At 46.7% G+C, this 26,749-nt stretch overlaps 1 protein-coding gene across 1 annotated transcript in view; it reads left to right on the forward strand.

Annotated features, from left to right (window-relative positions):
- Nucleotides 1-26,749, forward strand: part of LOC140912507 (NACHT, LRR and PYD domains-containing protein 12) — a 284,723-nt gene that overhangs the window by 252,383 nt on the left and 5,591 nt on the right. Inside the window, exons 10-13 of the mRNA XM_073346992.2 lie at nt 11,302-11,472; nt 14,817-14,987; nt 20,993-21,166; nt 26,377-26,547. Coding sequence (XP_073203093.2) covers nt 11,302-11,472; nt 14,817-14,987; nt 20,993-21,166; nt 26,377-26,547 — 687 coding nt within the window. The remainder of the gene's footprint in view (nt 1-11,301; nt 11,473-14,816; nt 14,988-20,992; nt 21,167-26,376; nt 26,548-26,749) is intronic.

Below are 26,749 nucleotides of genomic sequence, written 5' to 3' on the forward strand. Positions count from 1 at the left end.
AGTTTCTTCCTATCAGTATAATTGGATTTTAACAAACAAAAAAGTGCATTCAATAATTGGTGGTGTGTCTCGGTGTTGGTATTAACAACTGCTTGGCAGGTCTCCAAAAACCATCCTAACCCGACCTACCATGTCTCGCACATCTTGCAAGACTGTCACATGTTTCCACATAACCAGTGCAACGTCATGCATGGGAGTGTGGAGTTTTTTTGTTTTTTTCTGGATGAGCGAAGATGCCACAATACCCAGGAGCTTAGTAGATGGTGCATTGAGGCTAAAGGCCTGTAAATTCTAATCCCAGCTGTTTTCTTGGCTGCTCTTGATATTGCTCTGCCTTTTTCATCCCTTATTAACATAGGCCTCAAAACCATGCCTTAGGGGAGGTATAACTATCACTCACCCATTTTACAGCTAAGATAATGGAGAGATTGGTAAGTTCACTTCAACAGAGCTGAGGATAGAACCCAGGCCTCTAATAGCATGGATCTAAGGCTCATCCATTTTGGCACCCTGCCTATAAGGTGAAAAGAGCCAAAATATCTCTGTGTGTAATCCACAGTCAGATTTCAGAGTAGCAGCCGTGTTAGTCAGACAGAGTGGCTCTTTGTTCTTGTCTAGTGACTAGATCGTACAGCGAGCGGTTCAGGGATCTCTAATAGCCTCTGTTTTCACGGGAGTGTCCTTTAAATCAATTGACAGATGCTCATGTTTTGAGGTTGAGAGCCCAGGACCACTCCCTGCAGATCACGGCCGGCCAAATCAGGCAGGGAACAAACCTGATCCTGGTCTCTCACATTTCAGGTCAGTGTCCTAACTACCCAGTTACAGAATCAGTCTCGCTCTCTCTGGCCCAATGAATATTTAAGGATTTGCACAAAGTGGAATAGCTCCAACAGAGAAAAAACCACTAACCGTGGGGTTATGAGCTATTCTGGGATGAGCTCGCTCTCTCTCCCTCTCCCCACAGGTATTAAGGAAAGTTTGTTGAACATTCTCTAACCCAGTTCTACTGAAGACAACCCAAGCAGGAGGGTTGTTGCAATGACTCTGCTGTCTCTAACCAGCAGAGCTTAGATTCCTCCCAGAGCAAGGAAGAGAACCCAGCCTAACAATCCTGAAACCCAACAGCCTAGTGCTGGGGATTAAACACTATTCCCCACTAATAAGGATGTTGGTGGCCCCAGAATGAATTGAGATTGGTCAGTTCCAGGCCCCACCTCACAAACTCACCACCATGTGTTGCACTAACTAGTAAATGATCACGTTTAGTCTAATGAGCCAAAGTTAGGAAGCAGGAGTCATGTGCACCGGCTGCCCGGCCATTGTCAACTGTGTTGCAGGATTCACAGCAGAGGTGAGTTTTCAGGGGGGATTTGAAGGAGGCTATTGCAGAGGAGTAATGGACTTATGACATGTTCCTCCCTGGCATCAGGGACAGCAGGGGAGAAAGCATGAAAATATTATGGACTAATGGGTAATGAAAGCTGGCGTGGTCGGCAAAGTAGAGGCAGAGGTTGACATCTTGATAGTGTACTACAGTTGACAGACAGGGCAAGGCTAAGCCATAAAGGGCTAAAGGGTAAAGATGAGTAACTTGTGTTCAATTCAGTGGAGAAGGGGTGGCTAGGTCACCAGGAACACATCTCCCCAAAACAGTGCTGCCTGAACTGGCTCCCTATTGACCAGAATCGAGTTCATAGAATCATAGAATCATAGAATATCAGGGTTGGAAGGGACCCCAGAAGGTCATCTAGTCCAACCCCCTGCTCGAAGCAGGACCAATCATCCCAGCCAGGGCTTTGTCAAGCCTGACCTTAAAAACCTCTAAGGAAGGAGATTCTACCACCTCCCTAGGTAACGCATTCCACTGTTTCACCACCCTCTTAGTGAAAAAGTTTTTCCTAATATCCAATCTAAACCTCCCCCACTGCAACTTGAGACCATTACTCCTCGTTCTGTCATCTGCTACCATTGAGAACAGTCTAGAGCCATCCTCTTTGGAACCCCCTTTCAGGTAGTTGAAAGCAGCTATCAAATCCCCCCTCATTCTTCTCTTCTGCAGGCTAAACAATCCCAGCTCCCTCAGCCTCTCCTCATAAGTCATGTGTTCCAGACCCCTAATCATTTTTGTTGCCCTTCGCTGGACTCTCTCCAATTTATCCACACCCTTCTTGAAGTGTGGGGTCCAAAACTGGACACAGTACTCCAGATGAGGCCTCACCAATGTCAAATAGAGGGGAACGATCACATCCCTCGATCTGCTCGCTATGCCCCTACTTATACATCCCAAAATGCCATTGGCCTTCTTGGCATCAAGGGCACACTGCTGACTCATATTGAGCTTCTCGTCCACTGTCACCCCTGGGTCCTTTTCCGCAGAACTGCTGCCTAGCCATTCGGTCCCTAGTCTGTAGCTGTGCATTGGGTTCTTCCGTCCTAAGTGCAGGTCCCTGCACTTATCCTTATTGAACCTCATCAGATTTCTTTTGGCCCAATCCTCCAATTTGTCTAGGTCCTTCTGTATCCTATCCCTCCCCTCCAGCGTATCTACCACTGCTCCCAGTTTAGTATCATCCGCAAATTTGCTGAGAGTGCAATCCACACCATCCTCCAGATCATTTATGAAGATATGGAACAAAACCGGCCCCAGGACCGACCCTTGGGGTACTCCACTTGATACCGGCTGCCAACTAGACATGGAGCCATTGATCACTACCCGTTGAGCCCGACAATCTAGCCAGCTTTCTACCCACCTTATAGTGCATTCATCCAGCCCACACTTCCTTAACTTGCTGACAAGAATACTGTGGGAGACCGTGTCAAAAGCTTTGCTAAAGTCAAGAAACAATACATCCACTGCTTTCCCTTCATCCACGGAACCAGTAATCTCATCATAAAAGGCGATTAGATTAGTCAGGCATGACCTTCCCTTGGTGAATCCATGCTGGCTGTTCCTGATCACTTTCCTCTCATGCAAGTGCTTCAGGATTGATTCTTTGAGGACCTGCTCCATGATTTTTCCAGGGACTGAGGTGAGGCTGACTGGCCTGTAGTTCCCAGGATCCTCCCTCTTCCCTTTTTTAAAGATTGGCACTACATTAGCCTTTTTCCAGTCATCCGGGACTTCCCCGGTTCGCCACGAGTTTTCAAAGATAATGGCCAATGGCTCTGCAATCACAGCCGCCAATTCCTTCAGCACTCTCGGATGCAACTCGTCCGGCCCCATGGACTTGTGCACGTCCAGCTTTTCTAAATAGTCCCTAACCACCTCTATCTCCACAGAGGGCTGGCCATCTCTTCCCCATTTTGTGATGCCCAGCGCAGCAGTCTGGGAGCTGACCTTGTTAGTGAAAACAGAGGCAAAAAAAGCATTGAGTACATTAGCTTTTTCCACATCCTCTGTCACTAGGTTGCCTCCCTCATTCAGTAAGGGGCCCACACTTTCCTTGGCTTTCTTCTTGTTGCCAACATACCTGAAGAAACCCTTCTTGTTACTCTTAACATCTCTGGCTAGCTGCAGCTCCAGGTGCGATTTGGCCCTCCTGATATCATTCCTACATGCCCGAGCAATATTTTTATACTCTTCCCTGGTCATATGTCCAACCTTCCACTTCTTGTAAGCTTCTTTTTTATGTTTAAGATCCGCTAGGATTTCACCATTAAGCCAAGCTGGTCGCCTGCCATATTTACTATTCTTTCGACTCATCGGGATGGTTTGTCCCTGTAACCTCAACAGGGATTCCTTGAAATACAGCCAGCTCTCCTGGACTCCTTTCCCCTTCAAGTTAGTCCCCCAGGGGATCCTGGCCATCCGTTCCCTGAGGGAGTCGAAGTCTGCTTTCCTGAAGTCCAGGGTCCGTATCCTGCTGCTTACCTTTCTTCCCTGCATCAGGATCCTGAACTCAACCAACTCATGGTCACTGCCTCCCAGATTCCCATCCACTTTTGCTTCCCCCACTAATTCTACCCAGTTTGTGAGCAGCAGGTCAAGAAAAGCGCCCCCCCTAGTTGGCTCCTCTAGCACTTGCACCAGGAAATTGTCCCCTACGCTTTCCAAAAACTTCCTGGATTGTCTATGCACCGCTGTATTGCTCTCCCAGCAGATATCAGGAAAATTAAAGTCACCCATGAGAATCAGGGCATGCGATCTAGTAGCTTCCGTGAGCTGCCGGAAGAAAGCCTCATCTACCTCATCCCCCTGGTCCGGTGGTCTATAGCAGACTCCCACCACTACATCACTCTTGTTGCACACACTTCTAAACTTAATCCAGAGACACTCAGGTTTTTCTGCAGTTTCGTACTGGAGCTCTGAGCAGTCATACTGCTCCCTTACATACAGTGCTACTCCCCCACCTTTTCTGCCCTGCCTGTCCTTCCTGAACAGTTTATAACCATCCATGACAGTACTCCAGTCATGTGAGTTATCCCACCAAGTCTCTGTTATTCCGATCACGTCATAGTTCCTTGACATCACCAGGACCTCCAGTTCTCCCTGCTTGTTTCCAAGGCTTTGTGCATTTGTATATAAGCACTTGAGATAACCTGTTGATCGCCCCTCATTCCCAGTATGAGGCAGGAGCCCTCCCCTCACAGACATTCCTGCCTGTGCTTCCTCCCGGTATCCCGCTTTCCCACTTACCTCAGGGCTTTGGTCTCCTTCCCCCGGTGAACCTAGTTTAAAGCCCTCCTCACTAGGTTAGCCAGCCTGCTGGCAAAGATGCTCTTCCCTCTCTTCGTAAGATGGAGCCCGTCTCTGCCCAGCACTCCTCCTTCATGGAACACCATCCCATGGTCAAAGAATCCAAAGCCTTCTCTCCGACACCACCTGCGTAGCCATTCGTTGACTTCCACGATTCAACGCTCCCTACCTAGGCCTTTTCCTTCCACGGGGAGGATGGACGAGAACACCACTTGCACCTCAAACTCCTTTATCCTTCTTCCTAGAGCCACATAGTCAGCAGTGATCCGCTCAAGGTGATTCTTGGCAGTATCATTGGTGCCCACGTGGAGAAGCAGGAAGGGGTAGCGATCCGAGGGCTTGATGAGTCTCGGCAGTCTCTCCGTCACATCGCGAATCTTAGCCCCTGGCAAGCAGCAGACTTCTCGGTTTTCCCGGTCAGGGCGGCAGATAGATGACTCAGTCCCCCGGAGGAGAGAGTCCCCGACCACCACCACCCGCCTTCTCCTCTTGGGAGTGGTGGTCGTGGAACTCCCAACCTCAGGACAGCGCATCTCATGCCTTCCAACCAGCGGAGTCTCCTTCTGCTTTCTCGCCCCAGACATATCATCTGGTCCACTCTCCGCAACGATACCTGTGGAGAGAACATGAAACATGAGTTAAACGTGGTTGTGCTGACTCATGAACATGAGTTAAACGTGGTTGTGCTGACTCTTTTCAAAGCATTGCACGGTGCTGGCCCCAGCTGAGAGAGAGAAAGAGAGAGCTCCTGTCCCTCCATGACAGTGACTTGGCCTGGTGGCTTTGTTCCACAAGAAAAACCAATCTGTTGACAAGGAAGGAAAAGCTCATCTCTGCAGGAGATTCAGTTGTCTCAGCTGCGGTGCCACAACGGTGGAACTCACTGCCCAATGAGATAAGAATGGAACCCCTGCCCCCCCGCCCCCCCCCCCACACACACTGCCTCAAAACTAAACACAAACCCTACGTCTCTGACTGAGTTTTCCCACAAGAATCAGCTCTCACCAGCACCATCACTTTATACATGTTCTTTAAAAATAACCCCAGTGATAACCATGCTCTTTCCTGCTGGAGGAGAGATGTCTTGTGGAAGGCACTGGGACACCACGGTGTTGGATGACCTTATAATAATCTGAGTCTTCAGCATAAATTTGACCGTCAAAGCCACATTTTGAATGAAATTCCCCAGTGTAAAGGTGTAAGTGGAGAAAAGGAGGGGCCAAGGATGTGTCATAAATATAAAGGGAAGGGTAACCACCTTTCTGTATACAGAACTATAAAATCCCTCCTGGCCAGAGGCAAAACCCTTTCACCTGTAAAGGGTTAAGAAGCTAAAATAACCTTGCTGGCACCTGACCAAAATGACCAATGAGGAGACAAGATACTTTCAAAGCTGGAGGTGGAGGGGAAGGGTCTGTCTGTCTGTGTGATGCTTTTGCCAGGAACAGATCAGGAATGCTCTTCATAACTCCTTAAATTAGTACATAATCTAGCTAGAAATGTGTTAGATTTCCTTTTGTTAAATGGCTGGTAAAATAAGCTGCGCTGGAAGGAATGGATATTCCTGTTTTTGTGTCTTTTTGTAACTTAAGGTTTTGCCTAGAAGGATTCTCTATGTTTGAATCTGATTACCCTGTAAGGTATTTACCATCCTGATTTTACAGAGGTGATTCTTTTACTTTTTCTTTAATTAACATTCTTCTTTAAAGAACCTGATTACTTTTTCATTGTTCTTAAGATCCAAGGCTTTGGGTCTGTGTTCACCTGTGCAAATTGGTGAGGATTTTTATCAAGCCCTTCCCCAGGAAAGGGGGTGTAGGGCTTGGGGGGATATTTTGGGGGGAAGACGTCTCCAAGTGGGCTCTTTCCCTGGTCTTTGTTTAACACACTTGGTGGTGGCAGCATAGGGTTCAAGGACAAGACAAAGTTTGTACCTTGAGGAAGTTTTTAATGTAAGCTGGTAAGAATAAGCTTAGGGGGTCTTTCATGCAGATCCCCACATCTGTACCCTAGAGTTCGGAGTGGGGAAGGAACCTTGACAGGAGCCCTGTGGGGTGCCAATGAAAGGTGGAGGGGGATGGGTGGATGCAGCACATGAAATACTGACTAGAGAGGTAGGAGGAGAAGCAGGAGAGAACAGACTCCTGAAAGTTGAGGGAAGAAGAGATTTCAAGAGGAGGAGAGTAGGCAAAGATGTTAAAGGCAGTGGAGAGGTTGAGGAGGTGGAGGACCGAATATAGAATCTGAACTCTGGTTAGGGTGAGGTTAATAAAAACTAAGATGGCAGCTTCAGTGGTGAGGAAGCCAGACTGGACAGGATGACAAAAGACAAGGGATTTGGCCTGCTCTCCTTTTACCCACCATCCCATCCTATCTTCTGATCTACCTTGTCCCTAATACCCTTCCATTCCTCATGTTTTCCCCTCTCAAACTCTGGTCCATTTCCTTGGTAACATATGTGTGATTTATTTGTCCCCATGATAAAAAATCCTTCCTGTGACCCCATTTGTCTCTCCTGTTATCACCCTGTCTCCCCAAGTCTTCTACAACTGCTGTTTAAGAAAGACCTGTTTATTAGAGCTGGGCAGATAATAATAAATATTTCACTCAATGAATGTTGCCTTTTTCACAAATTATCCAAACAATTTTATTTCTTTTAAATATTAATTTTTCTAAATTATTCATTTTGATTGGACACACAGGTCATAGATATTTTGGTTCTGTAAATCAATTAACATAAATACGAGAACCAGATTTCTAGTACGAATGCTCAGGATTACAAATACAACTTTTGCTTTCACAGGAATATTCTGTAATAGTGACTTAAACGTGTTGCTTCAACAACATTCCTGTCTGCAAATTCCCGTTGCTAGAATATTTGGAAAGCACAAAATAAAGATGTGTGAACACAGTGGAAATAAATTCACTTTAAAATTCATCAGAATATTCTTGAATTTTAGTTGTTTAATTATTCATCCGGCACTATTTCTTATACAGATGCTGCTTTAAAATTAACTTGCCATTTTACACATTCTGCTGTCAGGAACCAATGAGCTCCATTTCTGGTTCCTCCTGGGGATGTAATTTCACTAAGCATAAGCCCAATTATACAATATTGAGCAACAGTTGTCATACTTACGATTTTAAGCAAATACTTATATTAGGTTTTTAGCTTTGTGGGCAAATGAAAGACAGCATTCCTAGTTAAATAAACACGATAATTTCTATTGTATCTCCCGAAATCATACTGAAGTTACTGGCTGACACACAAGCATAAAAGCTCTGGAGACACTCCCGTTTGTCTGAGTAGTTAGAACTGGGTTTTAATATTCAGAGAATCCAAGTACCACAGGTTCACAAAATGAATGGATTAATCGTAGTCGCACGTATTCAATTTGGCTCCATGTACTTAAAATACATATCAAAGTACGAGCTGTAGTTTTGAGCGGGGTGTGTGTGTGTGTGTGTGGCTTACAACTAACTGTAACTGCAGAATAACCTGTATGCACTGTATCACACTGTCTAAGAGGCTATTTCAATGTTCAGGAAATAGAATTAAAATCTGCCTTCAGAGAACAACATAGAAAATTTCTCTTCTCTACTTTCTTTAAGGAAAAACCATCAGGATAAGCCAAAGCATTCGCCTATTTACCTGCTCTGTCAAGCACTGAAGGATCCAAACTGTAAATTAAAGAAACTAGAGTAAGTAACTATTCATGACTTTTTTTAAATCCTCTTCTTACTGCTGCTATCCCAGAAATTCTACAGCAGTACAGCTCTTCACTGTGGTTGGTATAGCGACCACATAGAATTGTGTAACTTTTGAGTATTATGTCTAAATTTGCAGTTAATACGTGTGGGTTTGGCTTAGTCAGCCTAATGCTGCAATGACAGTTAACCCAATTACCTTACCAACAGATGAGCCTGAGAGACAGAGGTAAGCAGTGTGGCCAGGGGATATTTTTGAGATCAGGAAAGACTCAGGAAGTGGAAAAGAGAAGCTGAGGCATTTTAATCTTAGATATTTCTAAGGTGCCTGTCACTACAGCTGGGTGAAATTTACATGGAGAATAGCTGATTTCGCAAATAATGCCGTTCCAGGTCAACTGAAACTGTTCACAAATTCAGGTTGAATCTGATGAATAGTTTTGACAGAATAAAAATGGGGGAAAAGTTTCCAAAAAAGTCAAAATAGTTAGTTTAGATGTTTTTGAAACAAAATTTCAAAATTTGTGTCAAATTGATGTTTTGTTAGGAATAATAAATAATAAATAAATAAATAAATAGTAGGGTAATGAATACTCCCCGTGCAATCCGACAATGCCCCATGATGTCTCTGACAGCTCAGCCTACTGGCGCCATCGTGACAAGCCTCTCACTGAAGCTAGGCAGGAGATTTCATAATGTGAATGAATTAGCAAAAGGTGATGCAAAAATATCAACAGAAAATTGTTTCCGAGTTCCAGTCGGCTCTGCTACTTGTACCCCTGCTGCCTGCCAGCCCCAGAGCATGTGAAGGGAGACTGGCTGGTCTTTGCTCTGTCTGGCCCCAAACATCTCCCCCCCACACTCAGGTTAACAATACCAGAAATACACTGTGACTACATCTGAATTTCAGCTTTAAAACAGAAATCTTGGTTTTATTTGGTCCCTTGCGGATTCTTCTGAAAATCACAAAAGGGAAAAGCAGCAGCTCGTGAACATTGCTCTGGTGCGTGTGCACGTACATTCGCACACATCGCACTGTGTGTTCACTGCCGCAGCAGCAACGTCCATACTGCTGAGATCTGCAAACAAGACCGCAGAGCAGGATAATTAACTAGTGAATGAACAGCCAGACAAGCGCTACCCTCTGCACTCCCGCACCTCCAAGTAATTCCATTTACTGTCCCATGGTTCTCATTGCTCCCATCCTCCGCCCGGGAAGCTGCACATGCCCAGGGCCTGCACAACAGGAGGTAGGGAAGAACTCCGAAGTCTCTGGGCTGCATGGAGTAGGGGCCCTGAGTGATATTCTCCCTCTGAGCCCAGAGCATGGCCATCTCAAGCTCCCAAAGAGCTACCTGCAAAGGAATGGCTAGTTCAGCTCCAGAACAAACCACAAAACAAGAACTGAAAACATAACAAAACTACTGAACAAATGAATAAAATCCAGCCCCTCATGTGCACAGACACCCACAGCTGTTGGTGCTTTTCAGGATACATTCTGGGCCTGCGGGCCCACAAGCAGCATGGCAGAGGGGCAGTGGGAGCTGCTGACCCCCATCACATCATCTGCAAGTGAGAGGATGTTGCCATTCACAACATATGTGTGGATTTTAGGGCAGGACGGAACCATTTAAAGGAGGCAATGCAGCAAACTAAAAATATGAAGTGAGAACATACACTGTAAGCCATAGACGTTATGCTCCTGGTTCAGGAAGTTGTGTTAAGAAGTATGGGTCGGATGCAACAAGCCACAGGCCTGCAGCACTTGCAGAGCATGCTGTTTGTGGACATAGGGTACCAGAGTGATAATGCTCACTTTGGCCTCTGTAGCTTAAGGAGTGATCTGCTGCCAGCTGAATGGGAAGCCTATACCATCCTGAGAGAGAGTGAGTCGTGACAGTCTAAAATAAAGGTGAGAAAGCCATGGACAACCATGGCTAAGGACTAGGGAATAGAAGTGCAGAAAATAATTAAATGGAACATCATTTTACTGTTTCCAGGCCCCAACGGCCTAAAGTAATTCCATGTTGGGGGGGAAAAAAAGGTGGTCTCCGAAAGGCAGAAGGCTTTGGCCAGCTGCCCCAGAGCTGAGAGCCAAACCTGACGTAGCCAGTGTGAGGCTATGAAGCTTATAGAGCCCTTGTCTCTTCTGAGATGTGCTGGTGTCTGTGTCTCAGGAGCTGGTATCAAGGTCCACAGGAGCATTCTTCTCCCGGAGGTAGAGAGAGCCCCCTTGCTAATATTATCTATTCTATGGGCTATCAGCAGACGGCTGGTAGGTTCTTGTTCAGGGATGTGGCAAAGAGAGACCTCCCTCTGCCTGGTGCCCTCTGAGATGGGGCTCTCCAGGGAAATTCCAGCCTTTACTAGTGTATGATCAAGAGAGGGTGGGGGGGACTTTAGACTTGGCAAAGTGGAGCCATCCCTGAATCCTGAATGTTCAATACTAAGTCTACCATAGATGGTGGCTTATTGGCTGAGTCCTCAACTGAAAAGATGCAGCAAGAGAGAATAAAAGGCTCCTCCCATCCATAAAACTATAATATACCTTCCAGTGCATCACCATTGTCATTAATTCCCAGTGAGATTCTCCTCCCCCCACCACCCATCTTTCCTTTCCTCACTTATAATAAAGTTTCTTATTAGCAGACGCCCAAGTGTGTCTGCTCAGAGATGGAAAACACTCATATGTGGAATACGGGATCAATGAGAGCTACAGCTGCACGTGGATTGAAATCCACACAAGATCATGTGGTCCTCAGCATCCATTACTACAGCTCTGTGATTCCCCCCTCCCACCCCACCACCCCCAAATAAAAGAATCTTTCTAGAAACCCACGGAGGGGACTGGACAGACAGAAGTTCTCATTTTCCTCTCTGCTTGTCTCCTGCAGGTTTTGTGATTGCCATTTGACAGCTGCTTGCTGTGAGGATCTCTCCTCTCTTCTTGGTACCAAACAGACCTTGGTCGAGTTGCACCTGGCAGGAAACAGCCTGGGAGAATCAGGAATGCAGCTGCTGTGTGAGGGATTGAAGCATGCGAACTGCAAACTGCAGACTCTGAGGTGAGTATTTACTGTTTTTTTTTTCTGTAAAGGACTCCATGGAGTGTGAGGATGGTGTAAGATGTTGGCTGCAGGTGCATGAAGGGGGTGTCTACACTGCAAAAAAGACCCACAGCAGCGAAGTCTCAGATCCCGGATCAACTGATCCAGGCTCATATTACAGGACTAAAAATAACAGTGTAGATGTTCCTTCTCAGGCTGGAGCCTGGGCTCTAAGATCCACCCCCAGTTCTGGTTCCAGCCCAAGGAGGAACATCTACACTGCTATTTTTAGTTCTGTAGCATGAGCCCTGCAAGCCCAAGTCAGTTAACCCAGGCTCTGGGACTCACGGCAGTGCAGACACACCCAGAGAGGCTGAATGCTGAGTGTCCCTCCAGCCCCCGGTGTGTCAGTGGCTCCCAACAGTCCGCTAGCCGATCGTGTTCGGTAAATGGAATTTATAAATAAAGATGGGCACATACTGGAGCAGTAGTTCCAATCCCCCTGAATCTGAAGAATAAGTCGTTGTGTATAAATGATTCCTAATGTGTGCCTGGCATTTAAAACTAATGCAGAATCTTAATCACTTTGATAAAAGCCCCGTTTTATCATCGTTGTAATGATTTTTAAAATAATTTTAGACTTATTTTGATTTATAACTAATAAAAGCACAATGACCCTAAATGAGCCTGATGACCCTAAATCTCCCAGTCGTCCCTTATAGACACATTCCCATGCTGGGAGTGGTGTGCGTCTCAGGGGAACTGTGGGAGGGATTCTGGCTCAGAAAGGAAGAATTTTTCCTGTAACTCCTTCATGTGCCAAGGAGGGGGATTTGCCTGTAGCTAACCCCGCTTCAGGGGGTGCAGCATGTTCTTTTGTTTTACCCAGTCAGCTCTGCTGGCCATTACATACAGGTGTATTTTATCATGGCCCCTTTCTGCTCTTCCCTGCATCCTTTAGTTATTCTTCTGTCCCTAAGGTAGGGAAAGAAGAAGGAGACTGAGTTCATGGGGAGGCCCAGCACAGGACACAAGGACAGGGATGTGTCACCCCTTTTTGACTTGAGCATTTAGCCAAAATTTGGTGATGGATCCAGGCATCTTTGATGCAGTCTTGTTTATGAAGACTGCACATGGTCCCCTTTCCTCAAACACAGGAAGACTCAAACACGAGACACTAAAGCAGCTTGTAGGCCAGATCCAGCCTACGTTACTTATGTTTGAAACTTCTGGGGGATCTGAGCCCAGCTTCCTGCCTCCCATGTGTAAACAGGAATGCTAAATACCTGACGGCGTGGGGGATAAGAACTCCCACTGAGATGAATGGAGCAGTTCACACCTCTTGGAGCTATTGTTTCAGGCTGTTTTCATCTCCATGCTGTGTTCTCATTCAGCTGAGAACGTCTCACTGAGATGAATGGGCCACTTCACACCTCTCTGAGCCTACTATGCTGCTGATGGATGTGTAGAGCCCCTTCCTCATACACTAGGCCCACATTTGGGGTTCCTCACAGCCACACCACATAAGAACATAAGAACAGCAATACTGGGTCAGACCAAAGGTCCATCAAGCCCAGAATCCTGTCTTCTGACAGTGGCCAATGCCAGTGCTTCAGAGGGAATAAACAGGTCATCAAGTGATCCATCCCCTGTCGCCCATTCCCAGCTTCTGGCAAATAGAAGCTAGGCACTTCCCATGGCCCCTCCAAGCTCACCAAGAAAAAGTTTTGAACACTTTCACAGCTGAATTTCAGGATTCACCAGCCCACTGAAAATGCAGCCACGCTCTATCCTCACCTTCAGCTTAGCTGAACACACACTTCTGGCACACAGGCTAATGGACATAACAGATGCCCATAGAAGCACCTCAGTGTAAACTTCTCTTTTACAATCTCACTGCTGCCAATACCAAGGGTAAGATTTATTGCTGAGCTTCTAAGAGGGACAGCAAAGATCTCACATTCCAGCGAGAGGGTGGGGCTAAATGGATTTAAACGACCTTTATGCCTCCCAGATTCAGGGCTGCTCCAGATATTGGAATGGTTCCCTAGTGTAAACTAGAGCAGCTCTCGGATCCCCAGGCTGCTAATGGACAACTCTGCAGCTTGCAACAGATGAGAATCCCAATAGCTGGCAAAGCAGAGTAATTGTTCTAAAGGAAAAGTGACTTTGATTCTGGAATAGTGTGTCCATACAGGGAGCTATTCTGGTCAATGTCCTTGTATAGACAAGCCCTCAGTATCTAGTGTGACAGGGTCTGGCCAGATGGCTATAGGAGAGTAATAGAAGGCAGATATATTAGCCCCAGGCTAAGTAGGTCCCTTTTCCCTGGGTAAGGTGACAGAGAAGGTTCCAGAACAATCAGGAACCTTCTGGAGACAATTAAGACAGGCTGATTAGAACACCTGCAGCCAATCAAGAAGCTGCTAGAATCAATTAAGGCAGGCTAGTCAGGGCACCTGGGTTTTAAAAAGGAGCTCACTTCAGTTTGTGGTGTGCGTGTGAGGAGCTGGGAGCAAGAGGCACTAGGAGCTGAGAGTGAGAACGCAGAGTGTTGGAGGACTGAGGTGTACAAGCATTATCAGACACCAGGAGGAAGGTCCTGTGGTGAGGATAAAGAAGGGGTTGGGAGGAGGCCATGGGGAAGTAGCCCAGGGAGTTGTAGCTGTCGCACAGCTGTTCCAGGAGGCCCTCTAGACTGCTGCATTCCACAGGGCCCTGGGCTGGAACCCGGAGTAGAGGGCGGGCCCGGGTTCCCCCCAAATCCTCCCAACTCCCGGTCAGACACAGGAGGAGTCGACCTGGACTGTGGGTTCAGAAAAATGGCCAAGCTGAGGGCTGCCGTGAAGCTCCAAGGCGAGCAAATCTGCCAATAAGCGCAAGACCCACCAAGGTAGAGCAGGAACTTTGTCACACTAGCCATCATGTTTAAGGCCTGATTTACACTTAAAATTTAGGTCAACATAGCTACGTGGCTCAGAGTTGTGGAAAAGTCAATTAAATTAAAAATTCAACCCCTGGTGTAAATGCAGCTAGATTGATACAAGAGGACAATATATCTTCCATTTGTCTATTTTGGTCATATTCTCCTTGATCTGAGTGATATTTCTTTCTAAAGCACTGAGACTTTTAGTCTACAAGAAAGAGAAACTCTAATTTACAACTGGCTTCCTATATAATTCTCTTATTCTTCATTTTTCACACCAGTCTCTATGCATTTGTTTATTGATATGTTGCAAATCCTTAGATTAAGGGTCATGGGGACTATGGTAAATTCTTCCCATGCTGGAATTTCTATTGAGAAGAGAGGACCGGATAGACAGACATGCTCGTTCTCTAATCTGTGCATCTATCTCTTTCAGATTGAAGGCTTGTAAACTCTCAGCTGCTTGTTGTGGGGAGCTCTCTTCTGCTCTCAGCAACAACCAGTTGCTGACAGATCTGGACCTGAATGATAATCAACTGGGAGCCATGGGAATACAGCTGCTGTGTGAAGGACTGAAACAGCCAAACTGCAAACTGCAGAGATTAGTGTAAGTATTGACCAGTTTTCTTTATGTAAAGACCTTGGCAGGAGGTATGATGGGGTATGATCAACTTCCTGCAGGTACATGGTGAGGTTAAAAGCTGAGTCTCTCCTATTAATGCCTCAGTTGGGGATACTTTCTCCCCACCACCAAGCATGTGAGAGCAAGAACGAGCCACTACCCATAAGGACCCTTTCAGTGAAGGAAAATCACCACCTCTGTTAACAATTTCTCCTCATGTCCAGTCACTCCCGCATCCACTTCTCATCCCTCTCCCTGGTCTGTAGGGTAGGTGGTGGGAGGGACAGGAACAGTCTCTATCCCTGAAGCCGAATGACATGCCCTCCTAGAGCACTGTCTAGCTGAGGATCTCAAAGCACTTACAGAGCTGAGGGAATTCACCTCCCACCCCATTGAGCCAACTGGACACAAAAGAATGTAAGATTCATTTAAGTCAGTTCCTGCTGCCTTGATCCCTTCCTGCTCCTCCCTCTGCCCCTGACCCTACCCCACCATCCAGGCTTGTGACCTCCCTGTTGATTTTTACTTTCTCAAGTCCCCCCACCTACACCCAGGCTGCCATTGAATCTTCTCTGTTCTCCATCCCATGTCCTCCCGTCATCGTTCAGCCTGATGAAAGCAGTTTTTGCTGCATACAGCATCCCGATACTAAGGCGCTCCCCCACCCCATCTCCAAGTTTTACTGTTGACTCCAACAAGAACAGGGTTTGTCCCCATTCTGCAAATCCTGACTGTAAAAAGCTTCAAAAATCCTCTCGCCTGTGGACAGGAGGAGGTTCTCCAGCAGTGTTGGCAGTGCCGTGTCTATTCTGTGTCTAGGCCTAAAACCCAGCTGGATACTGCCAATGGACAGGTGAAGTTGGATGCAACTGTTCAGTAGCTGCTTGACTAGATTGCTCAGAAACAGGAGACCTGATGATCCCGGGCATTCGCTTGTGAGGCTGGTTGCATCAAGCCATGGATTCTTAAGTCCTGGCCAGGGTACTGCATGCCCCAGGTCGGGGGAGCAGATTTCTATCCTCAAAAGCAGACGATGACAGTATTTGTTAGTAGGGGTTCTAGATGCTCTTGCTCAGAGCCGTACCTAGGGTACGGCGAATCAGGGCGACCGCTCTGGGCCCCGCGCATTGGGGGGCCCTGCAGGCCTGAGCAATTGGCCAGTGCGGTCGCTCCCAGAAGTGACGGGTCGGTCCCAGAAGTGATGGATTCATCACATCCACCCCGGGCCCCGCACCCCCCTAGGGATGGCCCTGCTCTTGCTGTCCTGCACTAGCCACAGAGATCAAGGATCAGAGTCATAGGCAGAGGCTCAGATTTCCTCTAGCATGTCTAGAATTTCTGTTTTGTAAATGAACAGAATTCTGAGGAGCGTGTTGTGTTATCCCCGAGGGCCATAGAGGCCATCTTGGATGTGGAAGATCTTCTCTATGAAGTGGGTACAGTTCCTCACGCTGAGTGGTGCTGGGCTCTGGAGCTAGGAGACATCTAGTTTAGCAATGTTATTGACAATCCAGAATAGTTCTGTGGGGTGTGGCTTGGGACTTGTCTACACAGCCCTGCAGTTCAGACTACAGGGGTGTTAAGTGCAGCATGCATCAAAGTGCTGTGTTGTAACTCCCCCATATAGACAATGCAGGTGCAAATAAAAAGGTACCTAGTGCACGCTAATGTAGTCCTGTTTGAAGAGGACTATGTTAACACAAGCTAGGTACCTCTTAGTTCACACTAGGACCATCCACGTTGGGTAGCTGCATGCACCAGAATGCTGTGCTGTTGCAATTCACACCCCATAGTCCAACTGCATCGATGTAGCGTTGGTGGTTGCTATGGAAGAGGAGAAGGAGGATTTCTTGGTCTCCTCCATGGCCAAGGAGCAGGCAAAGAAGAATTCGTTGTTAAGACATCTGTTTCTTCTTGAGTGTTCTCAACACTGACGGTTGGTTTTCTTGCCTCCTTGCATCATCTGTCACAGGAAGAAGAGACCACAAAGCTCTGTGAGGGCCATACGGGAAGGAAGTGCTTTAGAACCAAAGTATTCATGGCTGTGGTCAGTCAGTGACTGTGATGACACACTGGTTCTTCTAGTCCTTTGCTGCTGGGCTAGGGCATCAGTGCTTTGTGGATCTAACTGGCTCAATGAGCTCTCTAGGATGGACCATGACATTAAGACCTTCTTGCCTGGAAATTAATTAACTAAGAGGCAGCAGATTTAAAACAAACACAAGGAAGTATTTTTTCACACAACGCACAGTCAACTTGTGGAACTCCTTGCCAGAGGATGTTGTGAAGACCAAGACTATAACAGAGTTAAAAAAAAACCTAGCTAAATTCATGAAGGATAGGTCCATCAATGGCTATTAGCCAGGATGGGCAGGGATGGTGTCCCTCGCCTCTGTTGGCCAGAAGCTGGGAACGGGTGACAGGGGATGGAGCACTTGATGATTACCTGTTCTGTTCATACCCTCTGGGGCACCTGTCACAAGACAGTATACTGGGCTAGATGGACCTTTGCTCTGACCCAGTATGTCCGTTCTTATGTTCTTTCTCTTTTGGAGGTGGTAATCTGACTGGCATCGGGGAGTGATCCACGTTCATTATAAAGGTCAGGATGTGACCAACTGTGTCTGTGTTTAAGAGACTGCCTGTGAGAATCCAAAGGTGAACAGGGCAAATAGAAAGTTTTGTGCATTGGATCAGATGCATTTTCAGTGTGAATCGTTAAGCCTCCAAGAATGATGAGCCTCAGGAACTGCATCACCATGTGTCATAAATATAAAGGGAAGGGTAAACACCTTTAAAATCCCTCCTGGCCAGAGGAAAAACCCTTTCACCTGTAAAGGGTTAAGAAGCTAGGATAACCTCGCTGGCACCTGACCAGAATGACCAATGAGCAGACAAGATACTTTCAAAGCTGGAGTGAGGGAGAAACAAAGGGTCTGGGTCTGTCTGTGTGATGCTTTTGCCGGGAACAGAACAGGAATGGAGTCTTAGAATTTAGTAAGTAATCTAGCTAGATATGCGTTAGATTATGGTTTCTCTAAATGGCTGAGAAAATAAGCTGTGCTGAATGGAATGGATATTCCTGTTTTTGTGTCTTTTTGTAACTTAAAGTTTTGCCTAGAGGGATTCTCTATGTTTTGAATCTAATTACCCTGTAAGGTATTTACCACCCTGATTTTACAAAGGTGATTCTTTTTACTTTTTCTTCTATTAAAATTCTTCTTGTAAGAAACTGAATGCTTTTTTCATTGTTCTTAAGATCCAAGGGTTTGGGTCTGTGGTCACCTATGCAAATTGGTGAGGATTTTTATCAAGCCTTCCCCAGGAAGGGGGGTGCAAGGTTTGGTGAGGATTTTTGGGGGAAAGACGTTTCCAAACGGCTCTTTCCCAATAATAAATACTGGTTAGACGTTTGGTGGTGGCAGCGAAAGTCCAAGGGCAAAAGGTAAAATAGTTTGTATCTTGGGGAAGTTTTAACCTAAGCTGGTAAAAGTAAGCTTAGGAGATTTTCATGCAGGTCCCCACATCTGTACCCTAGAGTTCAGAGTGGGGAAGGAACCTTGACATCATGTCAGCCAGTGTCTCTGTCAGCTCCTCCAGAAAACTTGAGCTTTCTGTAGTAATAGATCTGTGCTATTGGGATGTCTTATTGGTCTCATCATCGGTCTCTCAGATTAAGTAGATGCACTCAGAGGATTTTGTTACAAAGGAGCTTCTTTTGCATTTGAAACTGGATGGCAATAAAATTGGCTCTCTGCCAGTGGAACTGCCTGGTCTGGGTCTGTAGGGCACTGTGTCACCTGGAAGGATGAAATGATCCAGCTCCCAGCCTGCAGTGTCATCTAGCCAGGCTCTGGTGATGCAGACCAGGTCAGGGATCTAATCGAAGCCGATAAAGGGCTTTTCAGCCACTAACCTTGCTTTGTTCAACACAAGCTTTGATCCTGAGGTGTACCTGTGTCTGTAGTAATTTTGTGTGCCGTGGCTGAAACTCGTTTGCACTGGTTTGGTGGCTGGTGCCTAGAGTAATGCTTTCCAGAGGCTGGCTTGTATTTCTTGTGCGTCTTCCATGTAAATCTTGGATTGGAGTGGAAAAGTCTCATATCCATGAGACACTCCCACAGTCTTTTGCCCACACGAAGGCTACGTCTGCACTCGGAGCTGGGGGTGTGATTCCCAGAGTGACTAGACATACTCACACTAGCTCTCATCGACCCAGAGTGATAAATTTAGTGATGTAGCTACGGCAGCACGAGCAGCGGCATAGGCTAGCTGTTCCAAGTACGCATCCATGAGGTCTGGGGGGCGGCAGGAGTTCACCTCCCCACAGCTCTTCATGGCTTTTGCATGTTTGCTTGGTTAGCTCCAGGCCTTGGGTAGACAGCTTCCTGAAATTTCCCAGACACAGTTCCTCAGATCAGATACCGTGGTTGGACCCCTCCTTACCGCCCCTACTCTCTATCCATTGATAAGTAGCTCTCTGCCCTAGAAGCCTGAGGCTTTGTCTGCAGTTGGAGCTGGGGGGGTGTGATTCCCAGCTCACGTACGGACATTCATGCTAGTGCTGATCTGAGATAGTGCATTAAAAATAGTAGCGTAGCCATGGTAGCACGGACAGCGGTGAGCAGCGGCATGAACTAGCCACTGCACCCAGGCATTTTTGAAAAGTTAGGTGCAATTTCCTGTATTTTAGAAGCTTTTCATATATTTCAAAGTCAGAATGCTGTGCAATAATTAATAATAATAATAAATCAATCAATAATTCAAGGACAGCTGGTGTTCATCTGGACTTCCGTGCTAGGATAACTTGCGAATGCATCAGGTAATGTACTGCGAAAACAGATGTGCATCAAAATCACAGAACTCCAAAATATATATGATTATTTCAGGTAGATGCAAGCATGAAGTAGTCTAAAACCCAGCACCAACACTGGGGAAAAACCTGTGGAGGGAGTGCTAGCAATTCTATAATTAAGTTTGCATTCAGATTTGCAATTAAAGGAGGACTGAAAACCCATTATTTTACAGTAAAGATTTTGAGGTAAACAAAAATCAGGTTATTCCCTCCTCTAATCTCTGGACAAATGGACTCCCATGCCCACCTGCCATTCCTAATGGGGTCTCTGTAGCCCGGTTGTCCTATGGAGTCATGTTGTCTGATATATAATATTGTTGCCATCTCATGATTTTATCACAAATTTTGATATTTGATGGTTTTTCTTAAAGTCACAGCTCCTGGAGTCATGTGAATAAGTGAGCCCCTCACTTTTTAAAAATGAAAGCTAAGTTTCTAGCCCCTGTGGTTACAGAGAGAGCCTGAAAACACAAACCCTAAAGTCTCAAAAACCAGAAGACAAAGAAAAAGAACCCAAAATGTATTTGTAAAAAAAATCCCCATAATTCTAAGCCGATATTGTGATTTTTTTGGAGCCTGACTCATGATTTTGGAACTTTTGGGGTTGGCCACATGCCATGAGCATATTTTATTGCAATGTTTTGGCATCAAACTTGATATAAAATAATGTAACAGAGTGCCATTTACTATTTTTAGTTTTTCTCTGCTTGAATGTTTTCTTCTCTCCTTTTCTCTCTGACTCTTTTTTCCTCATTGTTTTGTAGTGTCTGTTTTTACCCTCCAATTAACTTCTCTCTTCTGATATTTTCCACCCTCTAAACTTCTCTGTCCATCTTCCCCATTTTCCTCTTCCTAACCCTTTCCTAGAGCCTTCCTTGAAATTTCTCTCTCTCTCTCTCTCTCTTTATAGTGCAAGCAGTGGAACTAATGCAGGAAGTCACACCCAAACCTGGTTCTGGGTTCTCATTGGTCAAGGCATGGGTCTTGGGACAGAGTCTAGGGCTGGATTTCTGGCTCATTCCTGATGCTGATTGGTCAGGGAAAGGAGATGGTGGGCAGGGCCACCTGTCAGAACGGCTGTGATGAGCCTCATTCACTCTCTGATGGATCTGCCCTGCATTTGTCTCTCCTGCAGGTTGAGATGTTGCGGTCTCACAGGCTCTTGCTGTGGGGATCTCTCCACTGTTCTCAGCACCAGCCAGAGCCTGACAGAGCTGGAGCTCAGTTATAATTTTTCTCTGGGAGATGTTGGAGTTCAGCTGCTGTGTGAGGGACTGAAACATCCAAACTGCAAATTACAGATACTGGGGTAAGTAATATTTGGTCTCCTCTGTGTATTTTCAGGTGACCTCTATGTAAAACGCTTCACAGGGGCTGTAGCTTGTGTCTGGTGTCTGCCCCCTGTAGGTATATGGAAAAGATGAGAGTTAAATGTCTCTCCAGCACCGTTGTCAATGGCTTACAACACGCACCCAGCCTGCCCTGTTTGGAAAATGGAAATATTAAGCAAAGGTGGGCCCACAGCAGACGGCTGGTAACACCGTCCCAATTTTGGGAAAATAAATATTTTAATGTTTTAAAACCAATTCTTTAATATTTGGCTTTTTTTAAAAAAAGAGCACTCTCTTACCCTTCCACTAACATCCCATTTTAAAGATAATTTTAATGACTTTGACACCTTTACATATTAACTTTAATACTTTTCTGCCCAGAATTTTAATACTTTTCTGCCCAGATTTTGAAGCCTTCAACATTGAATGCTGAGCTCTCTTGAAAATCTGCCCCAAAAGCACCAGCAAAGTGAAAGTCAAAATTAGACTTCTTTTACTGCAGCTGCTGCCCATCATTGGCGGTTTGGGGTTAGAGCCACCAACCCCTAATTCAGGAACCCTCATTCTCTCCCCAGAACATCAGACCCATGTCAGGACCCATGTTGAGCTGCTTCTGTCCCCATCTCTCCCCACCAGCCCCCAAGCAGGACCTCACAGCTCTGCCTGTCAGTATGTAGGTGGAGAGGACTCGTCTCAGGGCTCTTGGTTTTTTTCTCCTTTTATTCCCACCATCATGGATGATTTGCCTCTCCTCCCCCACAGCCCTGCAGAGAGTGATGGTGGCTCCTCTCCCTGGTGGCAACTGCCTCGACTCTCACTCACAGCTCGGAGGAGAGTGAGGAATGACTCAGTAACTCACTGATAGTGATGGGGGGTGGGGCAGGGAAGATACACAGCTGAAGGGTGAGTCTGCTTCACTGCTGTGCTGCTCAGTTAGTTCTACTGGCCCATGGAATAGTCTCCACCTGGAAGGGGTGGAGGCTCCATGACTTGGGATGTCATCACAGTAGACTAGACAACTGATGGAGAAACTCACTGTAGGGAGCAGGGAACAAGGTGAAATAATGGCCTTGTGAACCTGGTGCAGTGCCCACCCCCCACCAGCTTTGGATCTAATGTGCTGCAGAGAAGGGATCTCTGGAGACTGTGTTAGTGACAGATCACTCCTACCTCACCACCCACCCCACTCTGATTGACAACTGTCTCAAACAGAGGCAGCTTGTGTCACTCACTGTCCTGGGGTATCTGCACTCAGCTGCTTTGATGCTGTCATGGCAGGACAGTGAGCGTCTGCCTTGAAAAAGGAGAAAGCCTAAACCCCTGGTCAGGAGGAAGAGGGACGTGGGTCCCTGCCCAGACAGAGGTGACAGCTACAGGACAGTAGCTGAGAACTTGTGGTGTTTGCCCTGGATGTAAAGGCAGCTTTTCTTCTTCTCCTGGGATGTAGGGAGCTTGCAAAAGTTGACAGCTTCCTTGCCAAAAGCCGAACTGACCTGCTTTAAGGTTTTCAATGTTGCCTTTGTCAAGAGGGCTCTAGAATAGGTGACCCCCTCCCAGAACTGCCGCCAGGTACATCTCCCAGCTGTTGTCGCACTAGGCACAGTGCGTGACCTGGCAGTCACACAACCCCAACAACAGTGGCAAAAAGTATGGAGAAGTCAGCTCCAGCCTCTCTGCTTGGAGAGACTGCAGGACCCTAGGTTTCCCAGGTTCTCAGATCAACAGCCAGCTCTCCTGGTCTGCCCAGTTCCCTAGCTAGTATCCTCTCCAGACGTCTGGGAAGCCAGGCAGCCCTGGAGCCAGGCGGGCAGCTAGGGAATCATTTTGGTTCTCCCAAAATGGAATTTTTCTGGAAGTTCTTTCCCACAAAATATTTTGAATTTTTGTCCCAATTTGGTGCAGAACATTTTCAAAAATGGAAATTTTTTTGTGGGAAGGGATTTCCATTTTTAGGCAATTTCTCATCCAGGTCCAGACGGCCTGTGGGGAGGGAGGAAGGAGAAGCAGGAGAAGCAATGGTGCTGCTGCCAAAATCAAAGGGTGTGCGGCCCAGCTCCCTCCACACAGGGCAGAGCTGCTCGGAGAAGGAGTTTGCTGTGGCAGTTTGGGGGCTTACTCTGAGGGATGACTGGGAGCAGAAGAGCCTCTGTCAAAGCTTCAGAGCTCCAAGGAGCCACGTCTTGGCAGGCAGAGCAGAGGCGGCAGTTGACAGGTAGGAACGAAGAACACAGGCCCCTTTGTGCTGGAGTTAGGTTGGAAATGGACCTGCTGGGACCCCATACACACCATTAACCCCACTTCAAATATCCCTGCTCCCCCTTTCCTCGCCCCTCCCCCCCAAACCTTCCTACATTTGTGGTATTAAACCGGGATACTCCATAAACTAAATCTTTATTTAGAAAGGATTATGGCTGGGTGAGTGGGACACCCGCTCAACACAAATCCTTAAAAGCAAGGAAATGACAACTTCTGGGACACCTGTTCATTGTACCCCGGTGTCCCACTCAGCACATATCCACTGATAGCAACACGGCGCATCATCACAGGGAGCTGCCTGCTATCTGAACGTCAAATAGCATCCAGCCTTCTACTGCTATATGGTCAATAGCTGTGTGACCCACTGGAAACCCCCTCTCTGCAGGCTGGTCCATGCATAGGATAAATAGTTAGTATTTCATCTCAGGTGGCAACAATCTGTTCTGTGTACTTGAAAGTCTCTGATCCAAACCTGGCTGCCGCCCTGTGCAAGGGTCCTTCGGGTGCCACTGGACTGAGTTCTTGTTTTTTTTTCTAGTTTTCTTCATAAACAACTAGTTTATTTAATTCATACAGGGAAGAAACAGCCTTAAAAGCAGACGGATAGTTAAAAATAGTTAATCTGCTCAGTCACAGTGCCATGTAAAGCAAGACCCCAGTGTTCCGCATTCCAGTCATTGTCACACATTTCTATTGCGTCTGTCACTCACTGGCAGGGTGGGGGCTGAGAGGTTTGAGGATTCCCATTGTGCTAGACAGAGGCTGTAACGGGGGGGAAGGTACTGTATCCTCAACAATGTGGGGGGTGAGAATGATCAGGTAGTTTGTCTTCTGGGATTAAGGGTGTCTCTTCTTACAAGGGACAGGTAATGAATATTCGTGGCCCTGGGGAACGTTTCAGGGCTGGAGAGTTTATTCTGGCTCCATCTGCTTAAACTAGAAGGGATCCAGAGTGCTAGCAATGAAAACGTTTGAACTATTTTCCAGCCATGACCTTACACCTCCCAACCCACTAAAATTACCCTCACAACCCACCCCCTCCCCTCACTTCAACTGAACAGTCACTTGTGGAGTGCTGGGTAACCAACATAACGGGCCAGATTGTGCTCTCAGCTGCTCTGTATTTGCAAGCCTGTCTTTATTGACTACAATGGATTTGCTCCAGAGTTACACCAACATAAATGAGAGTTAAACCCTGCCTGACAGATGTGCATGAAAGAAATCTATACTAATGACCTTTCGTGTTTTTATTCCCCCCGGCCTCTTCCCACAGCGCTGTCGTCTCTCCCTGCACTCCAAGAATAATAGATCTTTCTAGACTCACATGGACATCTGTGAGGGGAACACAGTGCATGGGTCAGAAATGAGTAGTTTTCCATTCTCTCTTCATTTCATGCAGGATGGAGTGGTGCAGACTCTCAGCTGCATGTTGTGGGTTTCTCTCCTCTGCCCTCGGCACCAGCCAGGCCCTGGCAGAACTGAACCTTTGGGGGACGAAGCTGGGAGATTCAGGACTGCAGCTGCTGTGTGAAGGACTGAGACATCCCAACTGCAAACTGCAGAAAATACTGTAAGTATCGGCTGGTCTCCTTCAGTCTGTACCTGCTAGCATGGTAGCTCTGGCTGCTGTGTTTACAGAACTGTAATGCTTGCGCTCCCATCAGCCCCAGGCCCTGCACCTTCCACTCCATAGAAATGTGGGGTTGGAAGGGACCTCAAGAGGTCATCGAGTTCATCCCTCAGTGCAGAGGCAGAATTAAGTAAACTTAGCTCATCCCTGACAGGTGTTTCACAGAGATTCACCTGTTCTTAAAAACCTCCAAGGACGTTGATTCCACAGTCTCCCTAGGTAACTTGTTCCAGGGCTTTACTATCCTTATAGTTAGAAAGTGTTTCCTAATATCCAACCTAAATCTCCCTTGCTGCTGGTTAAGCTGATTACTTCTTGTCCTACCCTTGGTGGACATGGAGAACAATGGATCACCATTCTCTTTATAACACCCTTTCACATATTTGAAGACTGTTATCATGTTGCACCTCAGCCTTCTCTTCTGTAGACTAAACATGCCCAATTCTTTCAACCTTTTCTTGTGGAGCTTGTTTTCTAAACCTCTTTTCACTTTTGTTGTTCTCATCTGGACTCTCTAATTTGTCAACATCTTTCTTGAACTGTGATGCCCCAGACTGAACACAGTACTCCTGCTGAGGCCTCACCGGTGATGAGTAAAGTGGGACAATCACCTCCCATACCTTACTTACAACTCTCCTGCTAATACACCCTACACTGAAATTAGCCTTTTTTCAATATTGAACAGTACTGGACCCAGGACAGACCCCTTCGGGACCCCATATGATATATATCCTCCCAGAGGTAGTTTCAGGCGAAACTTGCAGGGCCATTAAAGCTCTGAAGACTCAGCTACAACAGCAAATGTCTTACTGAGAGTCGGGAAGAGGCAGCATGAGCAGCAGGTGTCCAGGGTGGTACCATGGTCCTAGCACTGTGCGGCAGCAAGACTGGTAATCAAGAAGGATATTTCAGCAGAAACAAATCTAAGTCAGCAAAGCAAAACAACTTAAACACATCAAACCATAAACCACCCCAGCCTGAGGCTCGCTCAGCCTGGATTTGCGGCCATCTCAACCCACAGCTGTTCTGCGCCCAGCAGCTGTTTTGATAGCCCTTTCCCTGAGCACCTGTGCAAGGATAGATGGAAGGAAGCCAGAATTAACCCCTCAGTCACTGAGGATCTGGGGTGTCCCTAGCCCCCGAGTATTTGGCTAGTGGCACATGTGGCAAGAGCCATCCTTCCCTCCCTCCAGAATGGAAATGAAACCTTCTCCAGACAGACACCGACATCAGTGAGGGAACTACACCCAACAGGGAGGAAACAAGTGATCAGGTCCCTCTCTGTGTGTTTGTCTCTTGTAGATTGGGGAGTTGCAGCCTCACAGCTGCTTGCTGTGGGGATCTCTCCACTATTCTCAGCACCAGCCAGAGCCTGACAGAGCTGGAACTGGCGGATAACAAACTGGGAGATTCAGGCGTGCAGCTGCTGTGTGAGGGACTGAAACATCCAGACTGCAAACTGCAGAAATTAATGTAAGTAACAGATGGTTTCCTGCAGTCTGTGCTTGTCAAGGTTCCTCCTGCACTCTGAACTCTAGGGTACAGATGTGGGGACCTGCATGAAAACCTCCTAAGCTTACTTTTACCAGCTTAGGTTAAAACTTCCCCAAGATACAAATTAATTTTATCCTTTGTCCTTGGATAAATATCCACTGCCACCACCAAACTCTAACTG

The sequence above is a fragment of the Lepidochelys kempii genome, chromosome 6 (genome assembly GCF_965140285.1).
Source record: "Lepidochelys kempii isolate rLepKem1 chromosome 6, rLepKem1.hap1, whole genome shotgun sequence".
NCBI lineage: Eukaryota > Metazoa > Chordata > Testudines > Cheloniidae > Lepidochelys > Lepidochelys kempii.